Source organism: Austrofundulus limnaeus, unplaced genomic scaffold (genome assembly GCF_001266775.1).
Source record: "Austrofundulus limnaeus strain Quisiro unplaced genomic scaffold, Austrofundulus_limnaeus-1.0 Scaffold643, whole genome shotgun sequence".
Classification (NCBI taxonomy): Eukaryota; Metazoa; Chordata; class Actinopteri; order Cyprinodontiformes; family Rivulidae; genus Austrofundulus; species Austrofundulus limnaeus.
In genome coordinates, this window is record NW_013953045.1 from 46389 (window position 1) to 57920 (window position 11532).

The following is an 11532-nucleotide window of genomic DNA, read 5'->3' on the forward strand; positions in this document are numbered from 1 at the left end:
AGTTTGTTGAATCTGACGTGACATGTTCGTACGAACCCTTTGTACGAACAAAAGTAAGAGAAATTTAGGAGAAGAATACAAACATGTTCTTGCATGAGGCCCAATGATCATAATGGGTGTGTTTTTACTGCAGAGCGGACGCAGTGTAAATTGGGGTTAAGAGCTGCTTTTCCAGCCTTTAATGGTTGTTGGGAGGACCAGTTGTGAGCCACAAAGTTTTCAGCATTGTTCTGTAGTTTTTACCTTGTAGAACATGTCTCTGAGGTCATCTTTTGGATTGACCCAGGAGGCCACTGCATCACAGAAGAATATAAAGTCCTGTTCCAAAGAAGAGACGTGAGGCACGAGTTCAACTTCAGCACTTATGGACATCCTCATGACCACCTCACCTGCACCACGCCTCCTGGATTCACACTGATCATAGTGCAAATCCCTCTGAAAGCTGAGTCTTTTTCCTCATTGTCTCTTATGTTGCGCAGTGAGGTGCACCTGGCAACAGGGATGTCAAATTCAACACCACACTTAGCAACACGAGCATCCAGAAACATTCTCACGACTCTGTATAAATGCACCTACAACTGAGGATAGCTAAAGCAAATCAAACGCTATATCAAGGAAATTAACATGTGTTTTCTTATCGGTTCCAGCCTTTCTTAGCTGCGTCTATCATGACCTGCAGATACTACAACACATCAAGCATGCACACAAAACAGATCAGAATAATACTGTTTACAACTAAAACAGCTACGTTGATCTGGAAGAACTTTACTTTGGTCTATGAGCAGCATGTTCAGTATAGCACCTTGAATTTAGCATTACTTTTGAAAGAGTTGGAGGTCATTTTGGGACAGGGACATGCAGCTGGGTGACTATGAAAGGAGAAAGGGATTTGGGAATGCCCTCGGACATTAAAAGGCATCCTTTCTCCGCTGTTGAACCAGCAGACATGTGACAAATCTGATCCCATGCATCTTAGGAGTCGTTAGCAACAGTTAATGGCAAAAAAAATTAATGTAATCATAAATGAAGGTGCTACTGAGGCAAACAAAATAAATAAACAACAACAAATCACAGGTAGGACCTAAAAGAGGACAGGGTTAGTCACATGGTTGGCAATGATTACAAACTGATAAGAAAAAACTGAAAAAAGAGCTCTTTTCAGAAGGAAAGAGGGGAAAATAGGAGGAGGTGACAGACGAGAAGAAGAAGACAGCAGAGAGGAGATGAATTAAATAAAAGATTGAATAATACACACCAGGGTCTTATAAACTGCTGTAGCATGGGTGCCACCTCTTGAGGACAAACGTAACCGAGACGACCAATTGTTATTGCTAAAGGTAACGCAATCACGGTTACACACCACCAAACGCCAACGAAGACATGAGCAATGAGGAGGGGGAGGAGAAAAATAAAGAAAAAACAAACAACTCAGAGACAGAAATCAACAGAATCTGTGTATGATAATAAACAGAAGATTTCACTAGCGTTGATTGTTACTGCCCCTTCAGTCGGGGGGGAGGAATGTAAAATATGGCAGTCTAAAATAAAACACAAACAGAACGTTTAAGGGAGAACACATTGACAACAACAAGACATTCATAGAAAAGGCAAACAAAGGCTTCTGCTTTCAGAAATATTCTGAATCAAAACTGATGTGAATTTCTCAGCTGCGTGACTCAAAACAGGATAAAACAGCTGCAGCTAACTGAGATTTCTCCCTTAAACTCACAAATGTTAATTTTTCATAAAAAACAGAAATGCTTTTTCTTGTTGTTTTCTTTCTTTTTTTGTTGTTGTTGTTGTTGTAAAGAAATGACAGTTTACTCCAAGCCAACTACATGGAGGGAGACTAGTATCCAGCACAGCAGGTTCTTTATGAGGCAGAGAGGAGGGAGAACCTAAGTTTAAAAGACACAAAAACTATGCAACATTCTCATTAACAAACAGGCATTTATGAACAGTCCAATGACACATGCAGAAAGCAGATGGTATGCTCGTAAGAGTAAAGTTCAGTGCAGGATCAGCTGATCAGACAAACCAAGGAGTGCCACTACGCACTCCAAGAATCCACAGCCAGCTTTCACACAGCCGCTAAATGTAGCTGAGAAAAAGGTTTTCATATTTGATTTGCACGTGGCTGAAAAGTCTTTGCCCTCTAATGTAGTTCGTTGCAGCTTTCTGTGATGTTTCCAATACGCTGCAAAAAACTGTCCATCTAACCAGGTTTTATAAACTTATATACAGCTAAAACTAGATTTTTGATCTTGTTTTCAGACTGATTTACTAAACAAGAACTGATTGTGTAAGAATAATCATCTTGTTTTCAGAATGTGTAAGATTATTTGTCTTGTTAGTCTGAAAATTTGACTCAAATTAAGTCAAACATTTCTGCCAGTGGAGTAAGAACATTTTACTTGGTAAGATTCTTAAAATACTTGATTTGACTCAATTTTTTCTTATTTAAATAATCTTACACATTCTGAAAACAAGATTATTGCTCTTACACAAGTTCTTGTTTAGTAAATCAGTCTCACAACAAGATCAAAAAGACTTTTTGGCTGATATAAGGTTTTAAAACTTGGTTAGGTGGACATACGTGCTCTCAGTTCTTAGGCCCTGTTCAGACCGTGCACCAACGTTCATCTTGTGTGATCCGACTGCATGTGGACTGTTTTAAGAGGGGTTACCCCCGGTTTACACTGTGTCCGCTCTGCTCCTTTGCAAAGCCCAGGGGTGCTCTGAAGCACGCTCAGGAAATGCAAGACTGCACAATAAAGTCAGTGATGCTGAAACAGATGGAAACAGTTCATTCTATGGAAGATGAACTCAAACCAAAAGTTGAAACTGCATCACTGTCATTTTGAATCTTTTGATTTCAGAATAAAATCCATGTTTTGTTTGTATTATGTGTGTACGCACTGCCATAAATCATACGTTTTGACAGCATGTAAGTATAAATATACTCATTTAATTGTTAATATAGCTAGGATTCTGAGAAAATATAGTCCGTATTTGGTGAATTGTTTAGGCCAGAGATTCTTAACATATGGCGCCACCTTGAGGGCTTCAAAAGGACAACAGTTTTTGGGCCGCAGAGGGCCGTGGGACCACATTGATTTTGAATAAGGTGCAATACATTTTCTCACCACTAGTAGCAGTAGTGCACCACTCAGATGTTTAACAACTTTTTTAATAAGTAGAAGAAGAAACTTAGAAACCTGTCGACAATGGAAACCTATTTTAAATTAAAAGTAGAAGCAAAAATGAAAGTAACTTGTCAAAAAACGAGTAACCCTTGGCTGCAGACCGTGGCATGGGGCGGGGTCGGATAACAGGCGGGGTCGGTTGTCTGACCCCGCCCTCAACTCTAAAATTAAACAAACCCAGATGCTAAATACTAAAATTAACCACGCCCAATTTTTTAAGCCACCTATTAAACTTTCCTACAAGCCATGACCACACCCATTGGACGTCCGAGCCCGTCTAGTATCCTAATCCGCAGTCTGCAGCCGGGGGTACTTGCAAAAAACACCAAAGTTTGTCACTAATATGAAGAGCAGCTTCTGTTTTTACCATGCAATATTTTAAGAGTTCAAAACATTATCAAATACAGTTGTAGATACAACTATATTTTAATTTGCACTTTAAATTAATTTTTGTAGTTTATTTTTAAACATTTTGAATGTATTTTAAAGAAATTTTAAACTTGTCAAAAAGCTGTTGTTACTGTTTTTGTTTATCACTAATATGAAGAGCAGCTTCTGGTTCTACCATGTAGAAGTTTAAAAAGGCTCTATTTTCATTTTTACTTTATCAAATTTGTTTTTAGTTTTTTTATTTGAAACATTTACATTAAACATTTTTAATTCATTTATTTTATGCCCACAATTTTATTTTTTGAATTGTCTATTTTTGTTATTGTTTATGTTAATAAATATATATATTTGTGTTGATAAGCCTGAGTGGTCTATTTGTATTTGTTCAAATAATTGTTATGGGCAGGTTACAATATAAAAATGTTTGTTATAATCATGTCTTGTGATTAATTTACAGGAGTTTTACTTTTAAACTGTAAGTGTATTTAATGTAGTTATGATAGTTTAGTTATGATGTAAATACAATAAAAATTAAACCAAGATTTAAAATAAGTATCATTTTGATCCATACATTGGTAATGTCTGACTGGGCCTCGTGCCATTTTATGTTCAACAAATTGGGCCTCGAGGTCAAAAAGGCTAACCCCTGGTTTAGACGATATGGATGTTGTGCTCATTTAATCTACTGTTGGCGTGATGTGATCTTTGAAGATCGACTCTGAACTTGCTACAGCGTCTGGTAAAATTAGAAATGAGTCGAATTTTGCAGGATGGTCGTGCACACAGCTGCAGATGTAATGTAAATGCTCACATCAACTATAAAGAATTCGCAGAGTTCGTGCAGTAGCGAAGTGGAGTGGGCACAGTGTAAATCCGGGGTTACACCTGTCGGATAAATGCATTCACCCAAATGTCACACAGAGGGATGTTTTTAGAGACGTTACAAAACATTCTGAACCAAACTGTAATATTAGTTTGATATTAATGTAGTTTAGAGGCATCTGAGTCATATTTTTTTATGAAGTTATTTAGAACACAATTAATAAACTTGATTACTTCACTAATGTAATATGAGAGAAATTAATGTGCATAAAATGATTAGTGACTTCCCACAAGAATTGTTACCAGAAAACATTATAGTCACCCATCTAATGTTTCAGCAATTGAAATTACTAAAATTTCATGAGTTGGTTGATTATAAGATTTTGTTGATTATGTATAGGGCTCATAAAAATGTATTGCCTTTGMATATTCAATCTAATTTTGTTAAGAGGGAAAGTTGTTAGAATTTGAAAGGGTTTGAAATGTTTATAAACCTAAAATTCGAACAAACTTGAAGGATAGATGTACCTCGGTTCAAGGAATAAGATTGTGGGATAATTGAAACAACGATTATTAAAATGCTGACTCGATTAATTTATTTGGTAAAATGATAAATGTTAAATTGTTGAAAAAATATGAAGCTGATGTTTGAGGGGTTAATCAATTTTTTTAGGCTAATGAGTGTGTAAAATTATATACATGTGCATGTGTATATGTATTCGTATGCATACGGTATATGAATGTGTGTATGTGTACACGTATAAATGTGTATATATTTTTATTCTTTTTTGTTACATAGGAGCAGATAAGATTTTTTTCTTCATCTGCTTCCTTTCATTTTATGAGATTTGTGTTTCTTTTTTTGTTATATTGAATTTTTGTTTTTAATCAAAATGAATAAACTATTAAAACAAACAAAAAAAAAGCTCAGGGTCAGAGCCAAGACTGAAGATTTTAATCCCTCAATCTCCACAACAGAAACTGTGCAATGGAGCATAATCTGCTCTCTAAATCTTTACCGTGAAGATAAAATCAGTTTAAATAGGTAAATATGTCACAAACGACTGCTCAGACTGCTGTTCTGTTATTAGCACAGCATATCTTACTATGTACTGACCAATTCAGGTCCAATCAGCACCAAAATTAAACTACAGAGAAACTCTCCACACAGTGTTTTGGTAATAAAAATGTAATTAATATACAGTATACAAAAAAAAAGCTGAATATTCCCAAGGACGGCTGTTGAATTATTTTCAATCAATGACCACAAGACTTCTAGGAAACAAGTGCTGCTCTAGGTGAGACCAGGTCAGTTCAGCAGGAAGACCAGGGATCAAGGATCAGGACAGACTGTGTTCATCAAAGGGGTCCAGACGCTAAAGATGGTTTAAGTGAAAACATTTTTACCATTCACAGCTGCACTTAGTGCTGTCGGACTGCAATCTGATCGCTCAGGATGGAATTTAGCGACGGGTCTGAACAGGGCTTCGGATTCCAATACAACGTTTTTATTCAGTGTGTATCCTGCATCAAACATTGGCCATTCTTAACAACATTTAACATCTATTGGCAGATATGCATTCACATTTAAAGAACAGTAAATTAAAGCAACACATAAACTGACAGCAAACAAACAGGTACACATCTACAGAGTCCCTAAGTTGTCGGATTGTGGAAGGTCACACTTCACCCTTGCATGCATATTTTCATTAGATTGTCATTTTGACTCATCAAATTGTAATTTTCAAATCAATTGACAGAAACAAAAGCAGAGTGTAACCACTTGGACAAGGGAAAGATTTTTCTCTCTGTTTGGTGGTTTACTTCTAGATAAATGACTGAACTATATGAGGATCTGAAGTCTTGTGTCTCAGTCTGAGCCTTATGTTTCACTCTGTTATGTATCTTTTTTCTCTCCTGTCAGTCAGTTCAGTTAGTGGACTCAAAGACTGGGCTCTTACATGGTTTCCTTCATTTCAGGAATGTCAGGAATTTAGCACCAGAGCTTTGCCGTGGTTTTATTTTCTTTTATCTGAACTCAAAAGGCTTTGGCGCTAGGCTGCAAATCAATACCCGAAATATTTGGACGTACTTAAGTGAAACCAGCAAAACCTGTAAGGCTCATTCTTTGAGTGGGCTTGTTTGGACTGAGATTGAAAGGGCAGGACAGGCATCTCTCTGTGTGTGGTGGACTCAGTACTGGCTGGGTGGGACCTGAGTGAGTGAGCACCTCCCTGAGTGTGTGGCCACCTGGCTGGCTGGCTCAGCACTACCAGCGTGTGGTACCTGTGTTTTCCAGCAGAGTCTTTGGGGTATTGGGTCGGTTAATAATCTCCACCAGCTGGTGCAGCACCATGGCAATGTACGGCTGCATCTCGGGCCCTGAGCACCACAATGACAAATGGAAATTAGTTTAAGCTATTAAAAACATATGCCAGTATCTCACTGAGCTGCCACTGTTGGAGACGCAAAATTGTAAGAAAATATTTTGTTGCAGACTCACTGAATTTGCAACCAGTACAGTCGTATTTCACACAAACCATTTTTTAAACCAAAACCTAGTTTTGGGAGTACAACTTTCAGAACTGTTTTCTTGGCCATGGAATTATTTCGTTGGCCGCATCCGCCCACAGTGAGCCCACCCCAGCTCACTTTTACTCACCTTCACCTAAACATTAAAGGATGTAGCCTCAGATGTTTTCTGTCCAATGGAGCACTCCTGTGTCAGTATCAAAATACAACTCTAGCACTCTAGAATTACAAAACTAAACTGAAAAGAGTTTGAGTTAACCAAGTCAGCAACTACTTTAGGAGAGAAGTAACCTGGCCCTTGCCTTCCTACGCAGTTCCGCTCAATTCTAGTTTCCCTTCACTGCTCCGTCTGGGATTCCTCCCATAAGCCGTGTTTCCATCTAGGTTTTCGATGCGCATTTTAAAGTATCGCATCAGAAAAGGTGAATGAAAACGGCTTGATTCGAAAAAACTCCCTCTAATTCGCATCAAAGTTGATACGCTCGCTTGAAGTGGTTTTTGTTTTGTTTTTTTCGAAAAAGACAATGCACCAAAGGACAGATGGAAACACGTTTGCCAAATCAGTTCTGATGTAGCAAACATTTACCTCACATGGTTGGTCAGCTGTTCCCACTGTCTGTCCGAAACCGGTACCGGTACCAGAGTGAAAGCAGCCGCGATTGCAGCTGGAGCCTCCTCCCGCTGTCGGCGTCTTCTCAGTTAATCCCGTAACGTGAAAATAATTGCATTACTTCCTCTACGTCTCCAGACCGCATGTAAAATCGCCAAAACTAGTTGATGACAGAATAATTACAACTTTCCCGATTGTAGCAACACGTTCCTGATAACGTCTCTCCATTATCCTGAGATGTGACTTTTACTTCCTGTTTACCACACGCATGCGTCTGACATAACTGACTCTCTTCAAGCCAGTTGATGGAAACACGTCTGATTCACATTTATTCGTTTTTTCCTTTTTGCAAAATTTAAAAAATTCGCTCAAAATTCGCGTTAAAATTGGATGGAAACACAACCATAGACAAGGATTTCTTCGGGAGAATTTTCGTCCGGGCCAATCAGAGAACAGAACGTCAATTTTCTGTGCAGTGTCTGCTTGTAGTTTATTTTACCTGGGCCAATCAGCAAACAGAAGGAGGAGTTTTGAACATCGTTGATTTTCTGTGCAGTGTCTGCTAGTTAGTTTAGCATACGGCAGTGGGGGAAGTGAATGAAGCCAGTCCGTGTTGATAAGGCTTCCAAATTAAAATAAATTTGTCCGACAAAGCAGCAGCTCTCATTTACAGTCGTCTCATTCGGCTCGACACTTCTCTCAGTAGGGTTGTTTACAGCACACGTGATTTCCGGTTAGCTTCTTAGCTTAGCCTCCTTCACAGCGACATAAGTCGCAGCCAACTGATCCAATCCTATTAAACTTCAGCAGAGGCCACGCCTCCAACAAGAATCCCTTCTCTATAGTCGAGAGTCCCGACCCTCGTATCAAGCAAAGTGAAGGACAAGGGTCAGGCTAGGGGAGAATCCGTCACCCAGTCATTTGTAAAATGTTCAAAATTCAAACAACACACCATTAGCGTGAGGAAACTGAGACCTCCTGCAAACAAGTTGAGACATTTTGGAGATACAGTCTGATACAGGATTAATATGCAGCTGAGGAAACGGTTTTGCAGTCCATGCATATAAAAATAGGCTGTGATTTCTAAAAATGACCCCACAAAGCATGGCTACCCATCTTATTGCTGACTTGGTTGCAAACATCAAGAATTCAGTTGAACGGTAATTGAAGCTAAGCATGTTTTCTAGTATTTTTTTGTCACCACCGTATTTATTCGTGTATAATACGATCTCATGTATAATATGACCCCCCACTTTCTGAGCTTAAAAAGCATAAAAAAATTTAATCTTCAAACCACCTCCAATTTCATACAGACTTCAAGATTTTTCAGCCTTTGCAGTCTTTATTCATATCAGTAAAATGATCATTGGACTGTTCATTTTATTTTAACAACATATGTACTAAAAGGTATTTTGACAAGAAATATACACTCACCGGCCACTTTATTAGGTACACCTGTCCAACTGCTCGTTAACACTTAATTTCTAATCAGCCAATCACATGGCGGCAACTCAGTGCATTTAGGCATGTAGACATGGTCAAGACAATCTCCTGCAGTTCAAACCGAGCATCAGTATGGGGAAGAAAGGTGATTTGAGTGCCTTTGAACGTGGCATGGTTGTTGGTGCCAGAAGGGCTGGTCTGAGTATTTCAGAAACTGCTGATCTACTGGGATTTTCACGCACAACCATCTCTAGGGTTTACAGAGAATGGTCCGAAAAAGAAAAAACATCCAGTGAGCGGCAGTCCTGTGGGCGGAAATGCCTTGTTGATGCCAGAGGTCAGAGGAGAATGGGCAGACTGGTTCGAGCTGATAGAAAGGCAACAGTGACTCAAATAACCACCCGTTACAACCRAGGTAGGCAGAAGAGCATCTCTGAACACACAGTACGTCGAACTTTGAGGCAGATGGGCTTCAGCAGCAGAAGACCACACCGGGTGCCACTCCTTTCAGCTAAGAACAGGAAACTGAGGCTACATTTTGCACAAGCTCATCGAAATTGGACAAGAGAAGATTGGAAAAACGTTGCCTGGTCTGATGAGTCTCGATTTCTGCTGCGACATTCGGATGGTAGGGTCAGAATTTGGCGTCAACAACATGAAAGCATGGATCCATCCTGCCTTGTATCAACGGTTCAKGCTGGTGGTGGTGGTGTCATGGTGTGGGGAATCTTTTCTTGGCAATCTTTGGGCCCCTTGGTACCAATTGAGCATTGTTGCAACGCCACAGCCTACCTGAGTATTGTTGCTGACCATGTCCATCCCTTTATGACCACAATGTACCCAACATCTGATGGATGCTTTCAGCAGGATAATGCGCCATGTCATAAAGCTGGAATCATCTCAGACTGGTTTCTTGAACATGACAATGAGTTCACTGTACTCAAATGGCCTCCACAGTCACCAGATCTCAATCCAATAGAGCATCTTTGGGATGTGGTGGAATGGGAGATTCGCATCATGGATGTGCAGCCGACAAATCTGCGGCAACTGTGTGATGCCATCATGTCAATATGGACCAAAATCTCTGAGGAATGCTTCCAGCACCTTGTTGAATCTATGCCACGAAGAATTGAGGCAGTTCTGAAGGCAAAAGGGGGTCCAACCCATTACTAGCGTGGTGTACCTACTAAAGTGGCCGGTGAGTGTATATCAGCTGTAGAAGCATCATATGAATTCTGGCATTTTACACATAGTCCACCAGGAGGCGCCAAGACAAAAGTCAGAGACTTCACATGAGATTTGGACCATCTTGTGGGGGAAAAGCAGATTACTTCCTACTCGCGAGCGCCCCCTCTGGTGAGGAAATGTTTTTTTCAGGGATACAAACTTTTTCAGAACACCGGCAGACAGCAGCCATTACAGACGAACATGTGTTTGTTGTTGTTCGAGAAGCGGCTCGGTCACACATAATGTCATTAGTTCGTTATCATTACTAAGCTGCAGGACTACTTTTCCCCACTTTTTTTCACATCATGTCACCTGCCTGGATCTGTTATCATCTCGCTCTGAAGCACGGAGGAGTGTCAGGGGTAAGGTTGTTTCAACTGCTTTTTACGAGGCGGACTCATTTCCGGACTCAATAAATTTGTGAATGAAGCCGATATTTCAGTTAAAATACATAAGTAAAAATATTTATCAGAGCATAGTACTACCCCCCAACTTTATGGATGATTTTATGGATTTAATTTTATGTATTGTACTTGAATAAATACGGTAATTTCCAACTGCACCAGCTCAGTGAAATACTGACTATAGCATCTTTTGTAAATTGAGGATGTGTTGCTAAAACATCTTGGGGCAAAACAAGCACTCACCCATTTGTATAGAGATCTCTCCAATTGCCCACGTTGCGTTGTTGCACACAGATATTAACTCTGGGTTTAGATTAGTACCCAGTATGGGCATAAAATCAGCTGAAAAAAGGAAAAGTCAACATCTTATCTCAGCGACTGACAGAAAACGTCCTCACAAGCAGTGTTTCAGAGACACAGAACGTACCGATGCACGGCTTCACATGCTGGAAACACGCCTTGGTCAGATCCCCGAGCAGAGCAAAAGAACTCTGTCGCACTTCTGGCATTTTGTCCTGAGCAGCAGGAGGAAACAACCTGTGAGCCATCTCTGTTTATCAAGTTATCTGACTGACCACTCGCACAGATCTTCACCTGCATGCACTGGTACAGAAGAGTGAGGATGTTGCTGCGAGCAACCAGCTGCTCGATGGTGCCTCCCAAACCCTCGGCCAGTCCACTCAGAAGATCCAAAGCCACGATCATAAAGTCTTTGTCTGGGGCCTCATACTGGTCTGGCTGGGACTGATGGAGCTTAAAGAAAGATGGAAGCACAGTTCAAAAGACAATCCAAATTACAGTTCAATATGAACAATTATGGAATAAGACAATGGCTGTGTCCAAAACGGCAGGACGGGTCCTCCGAAGGTCGAATTTGTCGGCCGCATACGTCACAGCG

The 11532-nt window shown here is 40.0% G+C and overlaps 1 protein-coding gene across 4 annotated transcripts in view; it reads right to left on the reverse strand.

Annotated features, from left to right (window-relative positions):
• The window catches only part of LOC106531499 (transportin-1), a 52757-nt gene that overhangs the window by 5092 nt on the left and 36133 nt on the right, over positions 1-11532 (reverse strand). For 2 of the 4 annotated variants that reach the window (XM_014027378.1, XM_014027377.1), the window contains exons 17-23: positions 11229-11387; positions 11062-11149; positions 10878-10976; positions 6705-6800; positions 1256-1331; positions 390-489; positions 244-318 (exon numbers count right to left, since the gene is read on the reverse strand). In XM_014027378.1, the coding sequence (XP_013882832.1) occupies positions 244-318; positions 390-489; positions 1256-1331; positions 6705-6800; positions 10878-10976; positions 11062-11149; positions 11229-11387 (693 nt within the window). Of the gene's footprint in view, positions 1-243; positions 319-381; positions 490-1255; positions 1332-6704; positions 6801-10877; positions 10977-11061; positions 11150-11228; positions 11388-11532 lie in introns of those variants that run through there. The other 2 variants (XR_001311923.1, XM_014027379.1) reach the window with 2 other exon arrangements.